We start from the raw sequence: 25,257 nt of genomic DNA, 5'->3' as shown, positions 1-25,257 counted from the left end.
GGCCGTACTAAACTAATGGGCCTGGGGCCCACCTAGACTAAAGGGCCTGGTGCCCAGCTAAACCTATGGGCCTCATGCTCAAATAAACCTACCTGCTCCATAATTAGGCTGGGCTTGTGCCCACTACTTGCCCACAGGCCTAATGCGTGACCCAGCCAGCAGGAATTATACTTACCTGTTCCACACAGGATACTCAACTTGTCCCCAGCGGCTTCCAATCTTCCAGACCCTCCAGACGGCAACGCTTCTTGTCTTCTTCGGCATGCTGCCCTTCGCTGCCTTCTTGGCTGGGGCACTCTTAGCTCTTACAAGGGCTCCCTGCTGCCGCGGCCTTCTACTTCTCCGCAGGCGACGTCTCCATCGTTTTCTCGTGGCAGAGTTGCACAACATCCGCTCTCAAGGGCTCTGCCACCAGATTGAACACAAGATGGTGGAGCACAGAGGCTATGCTGCTGGCGCGCTAACATCATGCAGGGAGCCCTGATTGGCTGGTCACGGCACCAACATTTCAAACAAGCGGAGGGAAGCCGCAATGGGTTCTCCTTCCTGGCCGCTGATTGGACGACGGGGAAGCTGAGCTTTGATTGGCTCAGCTGCCCACTGTTACCAGCGCCAGGATCTGTAGGGAAAGAAGATCGAAACTTACCACCGCTGGATCCCAGAAACAGTGAGTCTTTTTCTTGATCTTCTTTCAACCTTCCAGTCTTCTTATCTTTACTTCTGCTCTTCTCTTCCATCTTCGCCCTCTTCACGGGCTCCTCGGCGGGGCACAATCTAACAAATCCTTGATATATGTGGTGTATGTTATATACAAATCAGTTACCTGTCAGTGTCAAATTGCTGAAGCAGATCCCCCATGCTCTGTCTCTCGCTGACAGCTACAGGACAACGACTGAATATGGATGTAGCAATATAAATACTTGTACCTCCACATTGTGAAGCAAAGGGGGCTTATGGAAATGTAGTGTGTGTGTGTGTGTGTGTGTGTGATGGCACAGGGGGCTTGTGGCAATGTAGTGTGTGTGTGTGTGTGATGGCACAGGGGGCTTGTAGCAATGTAGTGTGTGTGTGTGTGTGTGTGATGGGACAGGGGGCTTGTGGTAATGTGGCTTGTGTGTGTGTGTGTGTGTGTGTGTGTGTGTGAGGTAGGTGGTGGCTGATTAATGGGTGCAATTTTGTTTGTGGGGTCATGGTGGGGCAATTTAATTTTACAGTGGGGACTATTAATTTAAGATGGGGTGGTTTGGGGGCCATTAAATGAATGTGGGTCGAGTTTGGTGAGCATGAGGTCTATTTATCAAATATTTATTAAATGTGAATATGAATTATGTTACGGCAGTGACGGTTGCCGGAAATAGGCATATATATTATACGTAAATCCTATTAATTTATTGCTGGGGCTGTTTAAAGAGAGGGAAATAGGTTTATTTAAAGGGAGTACTATTACTTTAATGTTGGGGTTGGTTGAAAGGATATAGATCTATTTATTAAATGGGAATACTGTTATTTTAATGTTAGGGCTGGAGGAAGGCTTAAGTACTTGATTTAACGACAGGGCTGCTTGGAATTTTCTAAATGTACCCATTTTTTTTTTTATTAGGGCCCCCAACATTCCAGGATCCAGACAAAACATAACTAAAGAAACCAGCAGCCACAGCTGGTGAAAGGGACAAGAACAGGTAGGAGAGAGCAGGATAGTCTGTCAAATGTTCTGATTCAAGTGGGACAGTCCCGATTTTTGGTGACTGTTCTGCCTAATCTAAGGGGCAGATCAAGACTGTGTACTCTTTATATACATACTGCATTCTTTATATACTATGCTAGCTGTCCCTTGTGGGCTAACCACACCCCCTCTAGTGGTTTGGTTACGCCTCTCTAGTGGCTGGCCACACCCCCATTGTATTCCCTCATCTGGGCCCTTCATGCCCCAGTCTGACACTGACTATAGCGCCACTGAATGAATTAAGTAGTAGCAGCTCGAAGGCTCAATCCACATCAGCCAATCAAGAGCAGCTAGCTTGTACTGCTGATCGTCATCATCACTGCATCACAATTCCCCAGCCCTACATTACACACATGAGATACGCCTCTTGACAGGTGTATCTGCATCTGTCACCCAGGTCTACTTCAATGGCAATTACCTGAACACATTCTTACTGTACTTGGCCTTCACTTGACAGTCCCTTCCCTCTCGTTTTCTGCCTCACCAGGTGTAATGAGCCAAAAGTGTCAGATGAGACAAAATCTACATAGGGATGTATGTGCACACATTGTTGGTGCACAAGCATTGTATGGAACAGCTGCTAGAGCATACTGGCTGCTAGAACTATGACCGACAGCATCCCCGTCATGCAGGGCCGCTGGGACCTGTAGTGCCACAAAAAAAAATATTGTTAAAAAACATAGACACCGTGAAAATTCCTTTAAAGCCTCCCTCAATTCCTTTTTTACTAACTTATTATTCATCAAAAATCACAGTGAACCTTTCATTTTATTTTTTTTAACACATTCTACATCAGCATCATACCCCTTATAACATTGGAAGTTGCACTACAACACCATTTAAAATCATAGTTACCCACTTTTAAAACCAGGTGACAAGTGCAGGAGGGGGTGTGGGTACTATGAAATGTCGAAATTCATGGCATTTCATAGTGGGGCTTGATGATGCGAATGGTGTCATTACGACCTGCCTCCACCAAGACCCAGGAGGATGCTTACTCTTCCCGGATTTCTTTATTCCAGGAGAGTAGGAAAGTATGCGTAAAATAGCTGTAGTTAGGTTTACATGGATGTTTTTTTTTTTCAATATATTACCAGCTATCATTAGTGAGGCAGAGAGGATATTTATGTTTGCACCATTTTAGGTGCTCTCTCATACTCCAACTCTCCCAAAATAAGTTCCTGTGCGCCCTGACATACAAATTACTTGTGTAGCCTTGTCTTGATAAAGATTGTTCTGTAAAGTTCTAAAGCTCATCTTAATATGCAAGTTGGATATAATAATAATAATAATAATAATAATAACAATAATAATAAATTTAGTAACTATAGAGGGTTTACATCTATAGAGGTCTATAAATCACACAATTAGGGCGTGGAAACGTCGATAAAAACACCAGTAGGTGGGTTGTATATTCCGCTGCACTGTCTAGGCGAGCTATTGATTTATTATGCGCAATATACGGCTTTGACGCTAGGTGGCGATGCAGAACGGCAGAAGTAGCGCCTGCATGGTATTTCTGCACATGTGCACAGACTGTGAAAAGAAAGGGACAGACTCACAGGAAATCAGTGAGAATGCAAATACAAAGTGCGTGTGGGAGTGAGACACACAGAGGGAGAGGGAAATGTCTGGCCTGAGATACAACAAAAGCCAGAAGATTCCAGCCATGGAGCAGACTGCACATGTCCAGCGAGGATAATTGAACCTGCGAGGATTACATTGGTAACCAGCAATCACTGGGTAGAGCTGCTCTTCGCGCTTCCTGTCTCAGCCGGGATCAGATTTAAACATCTATTACCAGGAACACTTGTTCCTACGTCCACAATGTTTTCGATGAGACAGTCTAAGCCCACATTTAAATCCTACCTTCTGCCACCTCAGGTATGTTACCTTGCATTCAAAAAATAAAAATAATATATGTTAAGGAAATCCACGATCATTGATGCTGGTCGGTGCGGACTCTAATAATCCTGTATCAGACTATAGAGGAGTAATGTATAAGAGAAGGGTGAGGGGGCCAGGCCTGTGCTCTCTACTTCTGTCACTTCTCTATTGAAGTTTCCGATGAGTTTATAAAATCTGACTGTGATTGCAAATCACGGATTACATAGATATCAGTGTGTGTAACTGTAACCTGTGTCTGAGCAGATGTATTTTACATGCTGGAGATGAATGATGGCTGTCCATATGCTTACTCTTTTATTCACACAATGTTTTTCAGCATGAAGATAAACTCAGCCCAGAAACCAAAATTAAAAAGCTGAAGCCTGTGTTACTGCCAGGTAAGAAATGGAAAATATGAAACTAGGCTAAAGTGTCCTTGCTAAGTGTATTTACTTTCTGCCTGTCACAGTGTCAAGTGTTAGAAATGGTTTTAATCAGTTGTCCGCTGCTTAGGCAATTTTCCACTTTTTGTGTTTGAATAAGTTAAAAATATTTCAGAATCTGGTCCAATCTAGTGCTTGTTATTAATGCTCTCCTTACCGCTGATGCAAAGATTAGAGGAAGAAATATTTGGTTTTGCCTGTAAAACTGATTGAACAGGAAGACAGGTGCTAGTTTTTAACTTTATGCAGGTGCTCTGCTATGTGTATCTGCATAGGATCAGTTTTACCCAACAGCCTGCTGTGTGTTTTGTGCAGTTTCCGTCTGTTTGTTCTCCGAATAGAACAAAATGAAATGTGTATTGTTGCTATGGGCATTTTCCTGGTTTAACAAATTCATTAAACCTGCTCACCTGAGCTTTTACAGATGAATTACTAATGGCAATAATTAACTTTAACCCACTTTCAACCAACTAGTAGAAGGGCAAGGCTGCCACTATTCAGGAAATGGCCACCCACCTGGGCTATCTTTCTAATCTAGAAAATTGTCCTCAGCAATTAAATCTATAATTATCCAGCCAAATACAGCAGGAGAATGAACTGTTATAGAAGCACTGGTGGGTGATTGTCACCTGTACCGTTGTGGAGCCCCAACATGGAAGCCCTATTATACTAGTTGGAGATAGAGCGTTTACTTTTAAACTCCATTTATACCATATATTTAAGCTTTTTTCTGTGTGATCACATGTATGATAATTACCTTGAGTCACACTTAAAGCACATGTGTATATATATATGACAAACTGAGCAAATGATTTCATTGTATCCTATTGTGTGTATAGCACAATATCACCCACTAGCTGAAACTCTGCAAAGCTGGGACTGTAGATCCAATATTGGTCTCTAGATATTCACTATTTGTTTATCCAACCATTTGAATGGACACCTGGTACATAGCTTTTTTAAGGTCCATGGTTAGGTCTACTTTAATTGATAGTATCTTGCTAGTGTCGATTCTATCAAAGTTTAACACAGGTTTTATTTTTAAATAGAGACTTAGAATATATAAAACTGTAAAGATTCCTTAAATTACCCTGATTTTAAAAAATAAATAAAATAGCTGTTGATTACAACTACAAAGCTAAGAGGTTTGTTTTCTTGTTGTTTCTGTTTCCCACCAAATAACTAGCATTCTTTTTCAAAACTCAGGTGCATGAGCCCTAAGACTTCCCCTATTGGATATGTGTATTCCAGTTATGAAATATGGCTACAATTATTGTGTTATTACCTAGGGATGGAGTCTGGGAGGGTGCTTGGGGAAGCTGTTTGTCACTGGACTACATGGTTATCTAACAGCCCCAGCTGAAAACTATGTCTCTATGACCAGGGCCTAATTAAGGGTTCTAATCACCCTAGGCTACTTTTTTTTTTCCCCACTAATCTAATGTATAGAAGTGAACAATGCAATTGATGTCTGTTTTCTAATAAGCTTTATAATGTTAAGGAACTGTAATCAGCGTACATGGCTCTTCTTTTTTTTTTTTTTTTAAGGAGTGCTTTATATTGACTATTAATATTCTGCTTGATGACTTTTGAAATCTCTCCCGGTCTGTGTGCTTAGACTGGTCACATGAGATGTTCCCGCCCCCCCTCGTTAGTACCCAGCGCCACAGGTCGCTATTGGTTGATCAGGCCCTTGAGAAAGTCCGGAGCAGGACGAAACGCGTTGGAACTCCACCCACTATCATTCTATTGGCCTAAAGCAATAACCGGAAGTGCGTTTGCGCTCCACAGTGGAACGCATCGTTAGCCGCTAACAGCAGCGGCGTGATCACCCGCTGCTGAACTATCTCCTTTTTTTCCTTTTTTTCATTTGGGACAAGCTGTTATTTTGTATGTCTGTTTTATCATCGGGACATTATATTGGATTTATTGCAAAGTTTGGACCTTACACTAGTTTTAACTACAAACCGCAAGTATCATATCGCATGGAACAATACAACTAATAGTCTGATTCATTCATCATAGTTGATATATTGATGTTAAGCGTGACGGATTCTCTTTGATTCGGAAGTTTACAACCTTCATGAGGACTGTTAATATTTATAATTATATTTACAATTTTATTATTTATACAGGGTATTTATCTTCAGCAGCACGCGTCATTAATCTGGATAATTAGAACTGTGATTCATGGACGATTTTTGATAGAGATCTTATATTGTTATTAACTGTCAATTGATTATATCTGCTCATTATGCAGTTAGGTTGACAACTTATACATTATTGTGTAGATCACATTATTATTATTATTTGAAGTGATAGTAGTTCCATTAATGTACATATTATTATTCCATTATTCATTTATTCATGGTAATACATGATCATATTTTTATTGTAATTTTAATAAATGTTAGCAACTATTTAATGGTTTTATAACATCATTGGAATACTAGGTTCTGCACTTTTAGGTAAAACATTTGATGAGCGCCCAGTATTATAAAATTCCAGGCCATGTGTGCGACATTTTGGGAGGGTGGGGGTGAGCAGGACAAGCAGGATCAAAGCTGCGGTTGTTTGTATTTCCTCTTCCCATTGGTTCTGTTGCTCACTCGTGTGCTGCAGCCGTTTTAAAACGGTGAATAAAAACCATCGCCCTTTTGGTGGTAATGCACTATAAGTTTCCCATACATCTGGCAATGGTTGAGAATTTTGCCCCTGTGACTGGAACTGTGCAATCCCCCTGGGTGCTATACTGCTGCTCAGGGTGTACAGAGAAGTAAACTTTATTAGAAATAAACAGCAAAATTTAGATAAAAATATTAATGACAACAAATATAAGAGATTTTCTGTATTCTTTTTCTATGTTCAAATAATTGGCTTTACATTCCTTGTTTTTATTGATATAAACCTTTGTTAGTGACTTTCAAATTGTGACCCCCTGTGCTGGTGGATCTATATTATGTCACTTTATTATTGACTGTACTTGGGTGTCCTTTTAGCCAGAGGGTAAACCACCTGATGCTTCATGTAGAAAATGAAAGATAGGATAGATGGGCTGACCTGGTTTAGGTATTGGTGGCAAGCTTGTGTGTTTGCTAATCAGAGTTTTGGAAAGTTTTGAAAAAATTATCCTGTGAATTTTACAAACATCTGTTTCCTCAGTGCCTTGTATGGATTACTCACAATTCTACTACTAGTACAGATTTCTAAAAAGAAAAGAAAAACCCACGCACTGTGTACAGTTTTATGTGTATTAGTCGGGCTGTGTTGACATTTTCAACACCTTGCACACAAAAAAGAAGCTTTGCAAAGCCTCCACTTTGTAGAACCACAATCGTTTGAGGGGAGATATCATCATCATCATCATCATCATCATCATTTATTTATATAGCGCCAACATATTCCGTAGCGCTTTACAATTGGGGACAAACGTAATAAACTAATAAACAAACTGGGTAAAACAGACAAAGAGGTGAGAAGGCCCTGCTCGCAAGCTTACAATCTATGGGACAATGGGAGATTGACACATGAGGTTAAGTATACATTTTGCATCTTGGCCCAGCCAGACTGCAAAGGTAGGGTGACTCATAAGCTAAATGATCCTGTCACACAACAATGTTATTCCGGGGGTAGTTGTCTTGTGTGAAATTGTGTAACAGGCTAAAGGTAGTGAGGTTAAGATGGTGGTTGAGGAATATTATACGCTTGTCTGAATAGGTAGGTTTTCAGAGAACACTTGAAAGTTTGTAGAACAGAGGAGAGTCTTATTGTGCGAGGGAGAGAGTTCCATAGAGTGGGTGCAGCCCGAAAAAAGTCCTGTAACCGGGAATGGGAGGATGTAATGAGGGTGGATGAGAGACGCAGATCTTTTGCAGAACGGAGTTGCCGAGTTGGGAGATATTTTGAGACAAGAGAGGAGATGTATGTTGGTGCAGCTTTGTTGATGGCCTTGTAGGTTAGTAAAAGTATTTTATATTGGATTCGGTAGAAGACATATCACTGCGTGTGCCCAATATTGACTCTTTGAACACTATTGGGCAAGTTAGTAAATGTGATCAGGAAATACCCGGTATTGGCCTGTGTGTGCTTGTCCTATGGTCGGATCTCATTCAGTGTGGCCATTCGCTGAATTAGACAAAGGTATTGTTGCTTGGCTTGTGGGCAGAGAAGCAGCATTGTTCGGGGTGTGGACTGGTAGACTATTAACTGTCACATGAGGTGTAGCTGGGTAGATAACTGACCACATGTAATGATTTGTAAACAGAGGTGTGGTGTTTTTAAATCTGAGGCATTTTCCTTGGTTTGTTTCTTCAGCTTGCTATTACTGATTTGGAATTCTGCAGGGTTTTTGCAGTGTCATGTGACTACCATGGTAACCATTATAACATGGCACATGATATAGGGAGCAGAGGGGCTTTTGAAAATCACTTTTATCCCTGTTTTGCACTAGGCATCATAAAATCCCCCCCCTTCCCTTCTGTTGATAGATACACAGAGTGAGTCAACCATAGTGGTCTGCTCTCCAGAGAGATTTTGAAAAGGAGATAATGGCTTGGAGGATGACCTCTAAAAAGCAGATGTATGCTTAAAAGGTACTTTTCTTGCTATTTAAAGCGTATGTACTGTTGCTGCTTTAAACTAGAATTTAATTTTGGGCTTTTAAGCAACAGTAGTCAAAATGCGGTAAAAAATTGTAACTTACAAAGAACTTGAAGTGATGGATTGTATGTCGAGTGTTGCTGTGATTTATTATATTTTTTATTATACTATAAATCCAAATAAGCTTAGATGTACATAAAAAACAGTCTGGGCATGTAAATTACCCGCATTGTTGATGTAAGTTCTGTAGTTTAATTGCAAGTGAAGATGACTGATATTATAAGATGATATAGTGCACATCATTATGGATTGTAGTTTGTATGTTGTGTGCAGCATATGTATCTTTCATGTTACCCTCTGTAGTTGAAAGACTGTCAGACTGATTTACTGATAGAGGTTACAATTTCTCATGACATTGTGTTGCCCAGTGTGCTGTTACCAGGGCACAATGTAAGTATGCTGAATGGATGATGACTTGGCCTTTCACTTGTACGCTGGGAGAAATGTTCTTTACATTGTTATTACCATGATGGTGTCTTGTTTCTGCTGCATTTCTATTTATATCTGTATAATATATATGTACGAACTCCTTTTTAAATAGTATTTGTATAAACAGTGATTTCTGAGGTCATTGCTTATAGTTGGTTAGTTCCCATATTGTATACTGCAGCCCCCACTGAAAACTACCATGGATATTAGAGGTAACCTTGAAAACATATATCTGGACATTTGCTACAATGCAAATCTGTTAAGTTTGAATATGAATGGTGAGGCAATGTATGTGTTGGGTTTTAAGTTGCATTCAACTAGTTTCAGAGCACATTTTTGTCATCGGTCTTCTGCTCAAACATATATCCCCAGTTTTGAATTTGGCTGATAAGGAACAAACCGTTGATCATTTGAAAGCTCTCAGAAGCGCAGGTTTATTGAGGAAATGTGTACGGAACTGTCCTCTTTGTGCAAGTAGAAGACTTAAGTGATCATTGAAGTAGCAGGTTCCCTTCACAGCACAAACCAGTGATGTGTGCCCTCCAGGACAACCGTGGTGTTGGACACTCCTCTATATATAACAAAGTTCAATGTCCATATTATTTTCGTGGTTTGCACTGTTCGTTCTCCCTGAGGACGGGATTTGGGAAACCCTCATCTACAGAACAGTCAGAGGACATAATCATCAGGCATTTAAGTAATTTAATATATTATTTGAGTTTCTCTTGATAGCTTTTGTCAGTGTTTGCGTTCACCAGGACTCTGAATTAGTGGAAAAAAGCAGTAGGATTTACATATTTTGGGTAGATAAAAGTGGACAGTCCTGGAAAACAGGGACTCATAGGAGCCCTAGTATTCCACATATCGGTAACATTTAGATGGATTGCACATGAATGAGGATGGGTATCTTTGATATTGACATTAACACTTTTGATCCATTCTGACTTGGGTTTGAGAATAAACTGCTTCTTTTTGGGGCAAAGTTAGTTCACTTATTCCTGTGTAAATGGACCTTATGGATGATCTTTTTTTAAAATGAGTTTAACGTCCGGAAACTGATTCTGGTTGGTTCAATTAATACAAACTATAATATAGCTATGTAAAATAAAATGTCTGTGGGATAGCATCTTTCATTTTTGCTGGAATACCTTGGTTTATTACAGAAATGTTTCCATTTTGTGAAAACTAGACTTTTTTTTTTCTTCTTTCTTTCTCCGTAATAAACGTAATGCAGTTTTCAGCACTTCCTCCACAGTATTCCCTTCTTCACAGGTACAACAAACCAGCCATAAAGATTGCATTTGGTAAAAGCAGCACATGTTTAATATTGGTCTTCAAAATTGCTTCCACAAGTGTGAACTTCACAAGAGCATTAATACCATATGGGACACAATTTAACTTTTTTTGTTTTTTTTTTTGTTTTGTTTTTACTGTTTAATATACAGGAGTAAAAGATAAATCCATCATTTGAAACAATGTGGCCTGGTTGACTTGGGGCCTCCATGATGTAAAGTCTTTATGCATGCAGTAAAGTAGTTGTCAAAAGCAAATAAATTTCCATACTTCGCTGCCTGTGGCTAAAATCTCCAAAAACATGTAATATACGTGTGTATCTGAGTTAAGATTATTATCTTTGGGGATTTCAGTGCTAAAGTTGGATTGGGTTATAGTTCTTAGAAAGAAAGGGATCAGCAACAACAATTCTTTCCTTAAGAACTCAGCTGTTGTATCATTTCTGACATTCTCTTCCTTGATCTAAGCTGTGTTATCTTATTGATTATGCTAAGTACGTAACAGGGATTGTCATAGGGCGAAGATCACAAAAGCAGCAACTGACACAGGTCACTGCCGCATCCATTGTACCATGTCCTTTCAATATGTAAAGGAGGATACAAAGGAATTGAGTCATCCTTCTCTTAATATAAATGAAGGATGCTCCTAAGCTGCAACAGCTTGGTAAAGCTCTACACAATATTTATTGGGGCTTGCTCAAGTTTACTTTTTGTCTGTAAGGAAATTATTGATCTTAAATTCAGGAAACATCAGGACTGGTTTTCTAAAGAATGAAGTGGAAATTTAACTTTTCAATGTGAAAATAAAGGCCTTTTGTGCCTGGCAAAATGACATCACCTCCGTAAGGAAGTAAAGGCTCTTGTTCTAGAGCAAAGCCAAATGTCCAGCAAAGACCAAGAGTACTTAGACACATGTTGAACTGAGAAGGCCATTGACATTAAGTGAGCCACAGACTCTTGGAGGCATATTCTATTAGCTTTTCGGTCCGCGATTTCATGCGCATCCACGTGTAATGTGAGAATACGGTACCACAACATCGCGTATTTCCCTTTGCAACCATATGGGGTGTGCACGGAACTCCACGGTGTTGCGTATTGGGACATGTGCAGCTGAGTGTATTTGTGGACCATAAAGCTAATTGAATATACCTCTTACTGTCGCAGGTCTTTTTGGTTTGTTGCATTTTTTTTGCCACCAGTGCACTATATAAAAGAGGGATTCTATACTGGTGTGTTTTTTTCTTCTACTATTCTTTGCTATGCATAAGGATGTATAGTTATATTACTGTGCTATAAGTGTTATTGAGTTTTACATTTGTAAGTACTACGTCTTTAGATATGTAAGGGTTGGAAAACAAAAAATTGTGATAAAGTAAACTGGAAATTACAGCGGTATTTCCTTCAACAATTGTTACGGTTCTTACCAATATACAAACCGGATTCTGCCTCTTATCAGAAGAAGAATGGGTTTGGACACTAAGCTGCAGCAAGGAGTCCTTCAGAGGTGTGATGCCGGTAACACTACAACTGATAGGATGCCCTCATTACTGAGAAAATACAAAATATAGTAGATCAAAATTAAAAAGACAGACAGATTAGGTGGAATATAGATTGTCCTAAAGACGCGATATATGACGCACGTGAAGATCACATGTATTGCAAAATATATTCTCGTTAATCGCAAATTCTAATACTTGAAAAATAGTGTAGAAAATGTGTACTGAAAATATAGTGAAAAAGGTGTTTATGAAACTTCTCAAATAATGAAAATTTTCATGCATTCAATTTGTTTTAGCCGTTTAAGTTTATCACATGACCATGTCTTAAATATTTTCCTGTTCTTTTTTTTTATATGTTAATTTATCTACCTGCTTTGTGCTGCATATTATAAATAGAAAACCTGCTAAGCTGTAACATTGTAAACACCGCATTAAGACTTTACATTGCAATGGTGTGACCTACGTCATTAGATGCCACTGGTTCTATTTTTAATGTGCTTCTCTTATACTGTCTAATGCTTGACAAGTGCTTTAAAACTGGACACGTAGGATTTGCATGGCATCATTAGGTGGAATAAGTACATTGTTGTGTATGGAAAAGTTGCACAATAGAGAATATTCTAGAGGACAAATTGAAAAATGTGGGTGCTATGGCCCATTTTACCCAATGCAGAACCTTTTCAGTAACTTATCGTACACCTGTGCTATGTAATGTTTTATTGAGAACTTCACATAGTTGGAATTTGATGTATAGTTCCTTCCTCTAACTTTTTATTCTCATCAACATGAGCAAAATTGCAGTGAGCGTACTATATAGGATTAGCATAGTTTATGGGTATTGTATAAACATTGTGTTGGCTGCATAACATTGCTATAGTACATAGGGCTGCTGGGCTAAGCTGTAGACTGCAAACATCAGAAAGATGCATGACAAAGTAGGGGTGTTAGAATAATTGGGGGTTAAAACCTAATTAATGGACCATTTTCTTTTACAATATGTTCCATGCCAATGGAACAAACCTGTTCTATGGGTGTAAATGAAGCACTTTAGCATACTTAGTTGCCAGTGTTTCCATTTACCTAGAGAGCATTTTGTAAATGCTACAATTGGCTTCCTGTAGAGATCTCTGCTAGCTACTAATTCCTCTTGATTAATTGACTATAAGTGGATGTAATTTATTAGTGGATTTGTAGGTGTTGCAAAAGTCTAACCCAAGATTTACATAGATCCTGAGCCTGAAAGCTTTATTCATGAGTGGTTGGGAAGAGCAGAATGTGATGAGACTTGTCTGCAGTCTGACATGATAAAATGTTTATCAGCTTGACGGCAGTAACCACTTCATGGCTGGATTGTTCTCTCACCTTCCATGACCAGAACACATTTCAGGCAGGTGATGTTACTCCCTATGGAGCTAGCACGTGTATTTCTTAGTCTAAAACCAAATAGTCTAAGTAGATTATAGGTGAATTGCATATTGTTTTTCCATGATAGGGCATCTGTTTGGTAGCACAATGGGATAAATATTTTTTAGCCATAATATATGGGAAAAAATAAGGGGGAAGGGGAAGAAATTAACTTTTTAATGATTCTTCCCATATTTACTATTAAGCAAGATATTTACCCCCAAATATAAGTGCTTAGTCCTCCATAATGTAGGATCACTTGGTATGTGTCCTTTATGCTGGGTCTGATACGTGTTGTTTTTTGTGTGTGGGGATTGGTGGCGTTTGGTGTCCCATTTGCACATTATGCATCAGTTGCGTTGCACAGAATGACTCACCTGGGATTATGGAGTTGGGGAGGAAGGTTTAGGAAAGGAAAATGCTTGTTTCATTCAGACTTAAAAAAGAAAAAAAAAAAAAAAATTTCCAGATTTTATTTCTTATTACTTTGCTGCTTTTATATTTTATTTGTTTAAAGTAAGTTCAGGAACAATGTTAGATCTATTTTATATAGATCTAATAGTCATGTAAATGTGAGCTGCAATTAGATCCATGAAGCAATATGTCTTAATGTTTAAAGAAAGATCTCATCTGGACATCTTAGGGACACCTCACAGCTAAAGGAATCTCTGGAACATCACCAGGTTTCTTATCATTATGTGAGGACACTTGAGATGGAACTGTAATTTTCTAAGTACCCGGCCCATTATGTTTGCAGATCACAGGTAAGGTAGAAGAAATTGATAACCTCTTTATTTATCAAATGTGTACATACAAAATACATGCAACAGTGTTCCCCATGGAGAAACGTATTCCGCCACCAAATATAACAGTGTCAGTAGCTTCACCAGTGTCAGAAGATTACCGCACAGCTCAGAGTACCAACCGCCACAAACTCCACAACAAAGTCCCCAGTTGAACAGTCAGTGTGGGCCAGGGGTTCTGATCCGGTCAGTGGATCTGTCTACTTGCGGATCCCAGCTACTTGGCCAACTCTCCACCAGAATTGTGGTACTTTGGCTGTCGGTCTCCATCACCAGTGCCCCAGAATCTACCGAGTATCTCCCGCTGGAGTGATGATAAATCAGTCCGAGATACAGCACCCGATCTGACCTGGTTCAAAGATCTCCCCCTTAACTCCATTCAAAGTCCCCTGGCTGTTCTGGTGTTGGTAGGGCGCCCCAGTAAGCACCCTCCTGCCAGTCTTATGTTCAGCTGGTTCTGCAGTCTATCAGTGGGGAGGTCAGGATTCCCCCCCCCCCCCCTTCACCTGTCTGTAGGATTTTACCAGCTAAAAATTGCACTGAAAATCTTGCTGGATACTTGTTTCAATCCCTGCAGCTTTTTGGGAAAAATCACTTTGTTTACTTTGTCCCAGGTCTGAAACCTAGATTATAAACTGCGCCTGAACATTTCTGCATATAACACTGCATATAATATGTGCTATATAAAACATAGTGAAGAATAGTTAATGATTATGTAAGGATGTGAAAACAGAAGCCATGTGAAGCATGACCAGAGAAGGTATAAGCCAATTTACTCATCTCCTCCCATCCATGTGGCTTTAAACGCTGGTTGATGATCTTGTTTAAAGAGGTTAGATCCGTACACACCTTGTTTCAGTGTAATTGACTGTCCCAGTACCTGCACTCCCCTGATACAGAAACTTGTGGTACTGCTACTAGGTGTGCTGTAATTATATGATGGGGAAGGGGGGGGGGGGGTTATGACAAGGGTATCTAGAGAGAGAAAATGCATTTATAAAACTTTACTATAAAATTTATTTTCAGCTAATTCACTTCTGTTTTCATTTGGCTTTCTTATTTTTCTATTCTAAGCCGCACTGTTCACATTGTACTTTAGCTGTCCACTATTAATATTCTGAACTAGGGGAGTAATTAGAATAAGCCAATGTTTTGCAATTCTCCCCCTCAACTGCTCCTCCTCAATGTCAGAGCACTGCTATATAACGTGATTCCTCCTTTATTGTATTAAGTGCCCCTGACATGCTATCCCATGCGTTATAGAGCAGTACAGTCGTGTTTGTGGTCAAATTGCTGTTTAATGATATTCTGATAAAAAGTCTGTGTAAAGGGTTAGTATTTACTAAAGCGGTGGTAATTGAGGTAGAATGACAAAAAGTCCTGTAAATAATAAGATCTTCAAAACCTGCAGCTTGTATACATGCATTCACACATTAGCTCACCTTCGTAATGGCCTATTTAGTAACATTCTATAAATGATTGTTTATCTTCTGCAAGTAGTTGAAAAGCATGTTTGTTTGCTTTTTCTTTTTTTTTTTTTTTAAGCGATTTCAGGAAATCTGTATTACTACAATTAGGGAAAGCATTGCATTGGTAGGTGGTGCAAACACAAGCTTAAGAGCATATACATTTGATAAATAGAACAATTTCCCACAACCATCCAGGAACTAAATAATTCACATTTAATAAACAAACTCAGTCCAAATTCAGTTAATAGCCCCCAGATCACCCCATCTTAAATGAATAGGCCCCACTTTAAATAGCCCCACTGTCATCCCGCAAATAATATAGCACCTATTAAATTTAGACCCCCACCTAAACTCCACCATTAAATTAACAGCCTCCCTCCGTTCCCTCACACTTGCCTTGGTCTAGCTGCGCTGTATTGGAGACTCCTCTCTGCCTCTCTTGCACCGCGCACACATGGGGCGCCACCTGTCGCATGGTGCACTTCTCATGTAACATCTAGCTCGTACGGAGACTGGAGGAGACCACATGTGGGGGGGACATAATAAGGTTTGTGTCCACTAGAAGGATGGCAGTACGCCCCGGAGTAGGGGCCAGCCACCAACTACTACACTGTCCCTTCCCCCCCCTGCTGGCACCTAAAAAAAAAAAAAAAATCCAGGAGGCCATGGACTGACCCGAAGAGTCACTACATGTAAATAAATAAATTTTTTTATATTCTATAAATCTTCCCCACACAAAAAAATAAAATATACATTAGGCAGACTTCTGAGGCCACCGACCTACCGGGAAACGTCCCAGTAGATTCTTTGACCTATCTGCCCTTTGTCCAGACGGTAATGTAAAGAAAGGAATTTGTCTAGCTAGTCTACCTTTTTTGAGAATGAGAACTAATTGGAAAGCTGTTGTGGGTTATTTGGGTAAATGTTTGGATGGCATTCTATTTTAAGGTGTCTGCTTTGATTACCTGCTTATAATGCGGCACATAAACAAAGTTTTTCCATTGTTACACAATTTTCTTTGCTTGTTTGCAAACTTAATTTTTTTACCTTTTTTAGTTTTGTTTCATTTGGTTTATGACTACTCAAGACAAACCTTAAAACTGTGATTTTCTTAACTTGAACTGTTTACTAAAACCTCTAGGTTAAAGTAGCCAAACATTTAGTAGATCCTGGTTATTAAGTTGTGTGACCTCTAATTTGAAACCTAAATCAACGCTGCAAAAAGTATTTTCGGCACATAGTGGTATTATGTGCAGGAACAGACCATAATACTGTGAGAAAGTACACACACATGTTGCAGTATTTAATAGACTTACTACTACAATATGTAATAAATCTCTGTGATTTGCAAAACAAATCCCTTTTTTCTTTTTTTTTTTCTAAGAAATATTTAGAGTGCTCAGTACTGGCTTGTGAACAAAAATGTGTCTCAAGGAGGTGTTTAAAAATGTGCATCCAAAGAATAACTGAAGTGGACAGAAAGGAGTTGGCTAGTATAATCAGAGACTGTGCTTTGGTTGACTGAAATAGGCAGAGTTTTGGAACACATTATGACATTTCAGAGGGTGTGGACATGTGGTTGCTGCCTGGGCTGTGTCTATTTGCTCTGCTCCCAGTTTAGCATGTAACTTTTATTTATATTTGGTATGTGTAAATTATGTCTTTCCTGTGTAAACACAGCGGTTTTAAAAATATATATAATTTGAAGAAGGTACTTCCTTAAGTCAGAAATAGACAAACACAGGTTTTAGAGATCCTTAACCTTTCATCCCAGGTTGTTTTGACTTCTAAGTGTTTACCCATGTCAGTAACCTAGTGGGTGACACTTTATTTGATTTAGTTTTATTTGTCCAAGAAAACCCATTTTAAATTGGAAACTATGCCCCATATTATGGTTTGTACGTGTTCTGGTATGCCCATTGGTTCTTTTTTACCTCAGGAAACTTTGTTTATGCTCTTTATTTAGACTTGGCCTGCATGTGTATTAATAGAGTTATGCGAATAGCATCCTCAGGATTGGGCTATAATCACTGAGGTTCTGGTTAAACTAATTATGTAGTGTGTGTGTGTGTGTGTGTGTGTGTGTGTGTGTATGTATATATATGTATGTGTGTGTGTGTGTATGTGTGTGTGTATATATATATATATATATATATATATATATATATATATATATATATATATATATATATTTATTCCTGTTTAAAATGGTTTATTGATTTACTTTTTTATTGTGGCTTTTGCATGGTTTCAACTTGATGTGATTGTAACTATAACATTGAAATGTTTGTTACTGTAGTTTTGTAGTACAACCAAGATGTTATTCTTTTCCACACAAGGAATTTTTTCCACAGGCAACCATGGTTCGTGTGCTCCATTGTGAAATATAAGAAATACCAAGTGTGTGTGTGTATATCATCATCATCATTTATTTATATAGCGCCACTAATTCCGCAGCGCTGTACAGAGAACTCGCTTACATCAGTCCCTGCCCCATTGGGGCTTACAGTCTAAATTCACACACACACACACACACACACTAGGATCAATTTTGTTAGCAGCCAATTAACCTACCAGTATGTTTTTGGAGTGTGGCAGGAAACCGGAGCACCCGGAGGAAACCCACGCAAACACGGGGAGAACATACAAACTCCACACAGGTAAGGCCATGGTCTGGAATTGAACTCATGACCCCAGTGCTGTAAGGCATAAGTGCTAACCACTACGCCACCGTGCTGCCCATATATGTGGATTTAATGTGCGTCCCCAGTCTTTTACATGTATCTTAGCTTTTAGTTTCATTCTATAATGTGCCATTGCTTACTAGTATAGATAAGACATAGATCACTGATTACCAGAAATAGGATAATGACTTTTATTGTAACTACTCTAATGTGGTTTTCACACATTATTCCAATGGCTATGAATTTCATTCCAGTTTTATCTGGGTAAGTCAGCCATGTGACCAGTCCCTTTCTATATTTCATCCAAACACTTCTGGAATGCATGTACAAGTTTGTTTACTACAGTGCGCTGTGCAGCTGTGAAGGGCTTTGATGCTGAAAGTTGTGTTTTTCATAAAACATATGTTTGCTTATAAGTGTGAAATGGGGAAGAAAGGTCTTGTGGCTGGTTAAGCTTGTCTAATATAAGTCCCTGTGCATGGTCAATACAGGATTAACTCATGGCTTCAGAAGTGTTTTAAAGCTTGCTTCTTTTGGTCATCTGATGGCACACATGCAGATCTCGCAGATTTTTCAGCATGTCCAATCAATATTCAGTGTGGTTTTGATAGGACAGAATCATAATTTGTGGTCATTATTTGGACTCCACACATGGCAGTGTTGGCAGTGCCATAACTAGATATTTCAGTGTGCCATGGGCGAGACAGGGCACTGGCGCCCCCCATTTAAGTGGGAATGACAGTCGTCGAGTGGGCATGGTCAACCTACTGTGGGGGCGTGGCTAGCTCTTTACAAGTTCTAGACCGCACTGAAACCCCCTCCCTCCTTATTCTTTACGTTCTGGCTTTGTAAGTATCTTTATGTAATGAACGTCCATAGAATCAAAGTACTTTTAAATGCAGCTATCACATGCTAGCTGTATAACAAATTAATTGGTTATTGAAATAAAACTCACTGAAACAAATTGAATTGCCCAGAGTGTATAGGGAAGTATCTGGATCCTGGAAAGTTGGGGGCCCTATTTTGAAAAAAAGAATTTGGTGCCTGAAATTTAGAAAACTAATAGTTAGCGCCAACATTCAAGTAATAGGTTTATTTATTAAATAGGAATACTATTTCCCTCCCTCCAAACAGCCCCAGCAATAAATTAAATAGCATTTGTGTTTAATAAATATAACCTTTTCGCACAACCATCGCCGGAATTAAATAATTCATATTCACATTTAATAAATAGCCCTCCCAAACTCAGCCCCACAGTTAATTAATAGCCCCAAACCATCCCAGAGTTAAATTTAAAGGTATCGTCACCTCACCTTAAACTAATAGACCCCACTATTAAATTAAAAAGCCCCATCAAAAATTAAATTGAACCACCAGCACCCCACAAATAAAATGGTACCTATTAAATAATTAGCCCCCACCCTAACGTCAACATTAAATTAATAGCCTACTTCCCACCCATGTACTAACACACCCAACCTCCCTACCCTCATATCGCATATTATATTAATACACCCCCCCTTCCCTCACACATTATGGCAGCATACCCCCCTTCCCTCATAAATAATAGCATGCAGCACACATCCCTCCCCCTCCATAATGGCAGCATGCAGCACACATCCCTCCCCCTCCATAATGGCAGCATGCAGCACACATCCCTCCCCCTCCATAATGGCAGCATGCAGCACACATCCCTCCCCCTCCATAATGGCAGCATGCAGCACACATCCCTCCCCCTCCATAATGGCAGCATGCAGCACACATCCCTCCCCCTCCATAATGGCAGCATGCAGCACACATCCCTCCCCCTCCATAATGGCAGCATGCAGCACACATCGCTCCCCCTCCATAATGGCAGCATGCAGCACACATCCCTCCCCCTCCATAATGGCAGCATGCAGCACACATCCCTCCCCCTCCATAATGGCAGCATGCAGCACACATCCCTCCCCCTCCATAATGGCAGCATGCAGCACACATCCCTCCCCCTCCATAATGGCAGCATGCAGCACACATCTCTCCCCCTCCATAATGGCAGCATGCAGCACACATCTCTCCCCCTCCATAATGGCAGCATGCAGCACACATCTCTCCCCCTCCATAATGGCAGCATGCAGCACACATCTCTCCCCCTCCATAATGGCAGCATGCAGCACACATCTCTCCCCCTCCATAATGGCAGCATGCAGCACACATCTCTCCCCCTCCATAATGGCAGCATGCAGCACACATCTCTCCCCCTCCATAATGGCAGCATGCAGCACACATCCCTCCCCCTCCATAATGGCAGCATGCAGCACACATCCCTCCCCCTCCTCCCCAAGCATTTGCTTGAAGTCCTACCTTTTTTTTTTTCTTCCTGTCCAGCCATCACTGCCTGGCGCTTCTCTGCTATTTTGCTGCCTAGCAATGCCATGACATCAGACGCTGAGGGGCAGAAGGCAGGGTTGAGAAGGGGGGAGGAGCCGGGTGCCGGCCGCCATTTTGGATGCGGCTGGCACTCTGATTCTGAGGTCTGTTAGCTGTGAGTAAAAAGACAGGTAATGGGCGGCCGCTGCGCCCCCTTTGGCTTTTTGTTTGTTTTTGTTAAATGTCTGTCCTACATATGTAGTTCGTGTGGTGGATCAATAAAAAAACATAAAATGTTAGCAACAATATAATATGACTATTGGTTTTTCCTTTACTGCTTCCTTTTTAGTTTTCTAAATAGTTTCGTGAAAATGGCACTCTTCTTGCCCTCTTGACCCTGTCCCTTTGCAAACCAGTTGGTTGCCGTCACCTGTGCTTATCGCATCTGTAGCGAATACCTGTAATCTCTCACTGTCCACTGGTATCTTTAAATCATTATTCAAGCTTGTGGTTATTACTCTTTCCTATAAAAAATAAATAGTAAAACTCCTATTACTGTTCGATCTCACAACTCCTATGCCCATCCAATATTCTTGAGACCTGACTCAGATGCTTCCTTTTCTCACAAACATATTGGACTCTTTCATAAAGCTTTAGTTCCCAACACTCTAGAGAGTTAGCCACTGTGTTCTAATACAAACGCTACTTTCTGTAAGTCTTCAGGACGCTGTAATATGCTTGTTTTCATCCTACTTATCAAATCGGTCAAGTTTTAGTGTCGCTGTATCGACCTCCCCTGTCGGTTTTAGTGTCGCTGTATCGACCTCCCCTGTCGGTTTTAGTGTCGCTGTATCGACCTCCCCTGTCGGTTTTAGTGTCGCTGTATCGACCTCCCCTGTCGGTTTTAGTGTCGCTGTATCGACCTCCCCTGTCGGTTTTAGTGTCGCTGTATCCACTTCCCCTGTCGGTTTTAGTGTCGCTGTATCCACTTCCCCTGTCGGTTTTAGTGTCGCTGTATCCACTTCCCCTGTCGGTTTTAGTGTCGCTGTATCCACTTCCCCTGTCGGTTTTAGTGTCGCTGTATCCACTTCCCCTGTCGGTTTTAGTGTCGCTGTATCCACTTCCCCTGTCGGTTTTAGTGTCGCTGTATCCACTTCCCCTGTCGGTTTTAGTGTCGCTGTATCCACTTCCCCTGTCGGTTTTAGTGTCGCTGTATCCACTTCCCCTGTCGGTTTTAGTGTCGCTGTATCCACTTCCCCTGTCGGTTTTAGTGTCGCTGTATCCACTTCCCCTGTCGGTTTTAGTGTCCCAAGGCTCAATGCTAGGCTCTCTCCTCTCTTTTTTTTTTTTTTTTTTTTTTATCTAAACCACTTCTCTTCAAAACCTATTAAGTTCCTGCTGATGCCCAAATCTGTCTGTCCTCTGTGGATCTCTTCCATCTGTGCTGGCCCACATTACTTACTATATTTCTGATATTTCATCTTGAATGCAACAACGGACAGGGTGGCATAGGCGGTCCATCCTGTCACACACAGTAATTACACCACCAAGACGCCGCTAGGAGGATCAATTTTGAGGCCGAAACCTTTTGTAACCACCCTCACCCACTTGACCTGTATAAAATCGCTATATTACGCAAGAGACTAATGGATGCAATCAAATTTTTTCCCCTTGAAAAATTCATAGTGACTAAACCGATTTGGGCACGCCTTTATCAACTCCACGCTGATATAGGAAGCAGTCAGGTGGTTTTCACTGTGGAACGGACGCTGAAGATCCCGATGGGAGTAGCCGGCTTCTCATCTTCAACCGGCTGATCCTCTCTTCTGATACAAGCTTTGAAACCAGGACTCAAGTACTTGCCACTAGACCACTGCAAGCATTTGGGCTATAGCCCACTCTATTTTCTGGAACAATATCGCTGTACCATTCAATGAATGTGGACCACATGACCTGAAATTAACTTATTCATTAGCTGTTTCAGGCACAATAATTCAATCTGTCTACATTGTTGTGGACATTAAATAATTTTGTTTGTTTTACGTTATAACATTATTTGAACCATGAAGTTTTATGTGGTTGATATACTTTATATTTTCACTTTCTTCGATGTCCGCTTCTATTGCGCGCACACAAGTGTGATATACATAATCGCTTTACAATAATCTTTGACACATCTAGCATAGTCACTGACACTCCCAGCATTGGTAGGGGACATTATAGCACTAACCAATCAGTATCGCTATATCGGCACTGGAATACACCCCCCACACACAAACCTTTTCTGTTGACATATACCTACAAGTTCTGGGATCACCTTGTTAATTTTCCAGCTGCTTTAGGTAGATATCTTTAACTGTTTTACCTAAAATGAGCACATTTCACCTTGTGTTACTAACGGACGTTATCTACCCAACATCATCATCATCATTTATTTATATAGCACCAACATATCTGTTCACAACAGAAACACACTCTTCCCATAAAGCTATCTGCCTAGGTGTCATCAAGAGCTGTCCTTTGTTCCCCACATCCAATCTGTTTCCAAATCCTGTTACATAAATTTTAAGAAACCTATCCAGAATATATACATATCACACAAGACGCTGTAAAATCTTTAATTTGTGAGGTTATCTCCTGCATTGACTTTTGCATTCCCTTCTTATTGATCTTCCCCAGACAAGACTTTCAACCCTACAATCTATGTGAATGCAGCAGCTACACTAATTTTCCTTGTACAATGCTCTTCTGCTGATATGCTCTGCCAGGCCTTACATTGGTGACCTAGATTTTACTGAAGCAAAAACAAAAATATTAACTTACTTCACTTTCCTTATCTCAATGATCTTCACCTCTCGTCGACATTTATTACTTGCTCATATTTTGGATTACCAGACTTTTTTTTATTTTATATAACGTCACTAGCGAATTTTCATTCTTAAATAAAAAAAAAACCAAAACCCTCTCACCCCACAATCAACATTGCTGAATTACACAGCATTCATTAAACTTCATTTTCCATTACTATCTGGCTGGACCTATTTTCCTACAGACTGTAAGCTTGTGAGCAGAGTCCTCTTACACCTGTACGTTAATACCCAGACTTCTTGTTTTACTGTGTTTGATCTCCATTGTAAACTTCTGCAGAGTCTGCTGGCGCAATTCGAGTAAATGCTAATTAAGTATTTACGTCTCCTTTTTTTTTTTTTCTTTTTTTTTTTTTAAGTGTATGGACCACGGCAGTAATGTATTGTGGTGGCGCAGTGGTTAGCATTGCTGCCTCACTTCACTGGGGCCCAGAGTTCTATTTCCATCAGGGCTCTATCCGCCTGAGGTTTTAATAATTGTTTGGGTTTCCGCCCACAGTCCAATCCAAAAATATACTGGCAGGCTTATTGGCTGCTGAAGAAATTAACCCCTATGTGTTTGTGTGGTAGAAACTTTAGTCTGTACGCCCCACTGGGCCAGGCACTAATGTGAATGATTTAAATGTTATCTGTAAAGCATTGCATAATGTGTTGGTCTAGTATAAACAAAAAGTTGATAATTACTATAAAGCCAGCCATGCTCCTATGCCCGGACCCCCATAATAAAATGCATCCGGTGAATAGCCTACAATATAGGCAAGTGAGACTCCCAAGAGAGGTAAATGGTCTACAGATCATGCATGTTTTGTGCTACTAAAATTTTTATTTTTTTCAGGCCGGATTAATTGTATCCAGACACTACATATTTTTGCTTCAGCCTTGCACACTTGTCAAAGTATATTTTTACTTCATCTGAGTTTGTTAAACTATTTTGTCTCCATAGTGATGAGTCCCATGTACTTGTTAAATCCTAACAATATTACACAATCTGAACATATTGAGCTATGAGGTTACTGGTGCCTTGGTAACCAAACTCAGTGTCTCAATGCATATTTGTAGAGCACTTTTTTCTGGCTCCTTCACCAGCCTCTTCTCTTACAGTTCTGTGGGTTTTCAGTTGCTTAGAAACATGATAAATTGAATATGCTTTAATTCCATGTCGATGATGTCACAGGTATGTGTTGCAAGAGGAGATGAGTCACAGCCATTATAGGGGCACATAATTTTGCAAACAGCAAGGAACTCTCTAAATTATGTAATGGAATAATAATGTTATGATTTGCTTTTGTTTGTTGTTGCCCCAGTTCTGGTTTCCATATCTAGTATGTTCAGGAAGATGTAACTTTCTGATCCAACTCACTCGTAATTAAATTAATCACTTATTTTGTTCTGGGATCCTGTACACTGGGCCAAGGTCAGACAATGGATTGTGTGTTCCTGGACCTTTCACATAGAGGAATGTTGCTGGCACAGTTTTGTTAGGGATGACTAAGAATTCATGCATGTGTCCGCCGTTCTGCCTACCAAGCTGCTAGGAATGTTCGTAAGATCCTTTAACAAGACCAATGTGTGTTTCCCTATGGATCTGTCTTACAAGTGCTCATGTTTGTACTGCTGGCAGATGGCAGTGGTAACATTACTGCAGTGATTGTGTGTGTGTGTGTGTGTATATATATATATATATATATATATATATATATATATATATATATATATATATATATATATATATATATATATATATATATA

General features: G+C 40.0%; 1 protein-coding gene across 1 annotated transcript in view; it reads left to right on the top strand.

Moving 5' to 3' along the window:
- Positions 1 to 3,254: 3,254 nt before the first annotated feature.
- Positions 3,255 to 25,257, top strand: part of MTMR10 (myotubularin related protein 10) — a 63,886-nt gene continuing 41,883 nt past the window's right edge. Inside the window, exons 1-2 of the mRNA XM_075208117.1 lie at positions 3,255 to 3,607; positions 3,948 to 4,008. Of these exons, the coding sequence (XP_075064218.1) occupies positions 3,551 to 3,607; positions 3,948 to 4,008 (118 nt within the window). The 5' untranslated portion in view covers positions 3,255 to 3,550. The remainder of the gene's footprint in view (positions 3,608 to 3,947; positions 4,009 to 25,257) is intronic.

This window comes from Mixophyes fleayi, chromosome 4 (assembly GCF_038048845.1).
Source record: "Mixophyes fleayi isolate aMixFle1 chromosome 4, aMixFle1.hap1, whole genome shotgun sequence".
NCBI lineage: Eukaryota > Metazoa > Chordata > Amphibia > Anura > Limnodynastidae > Mixophyes > Mixophyes fleayi.
The sequence above is the reverse complement of the archived record's forward strand: the minus strand, read 5'-3'. Positions and strand labels throughout refer to the sequence as shown.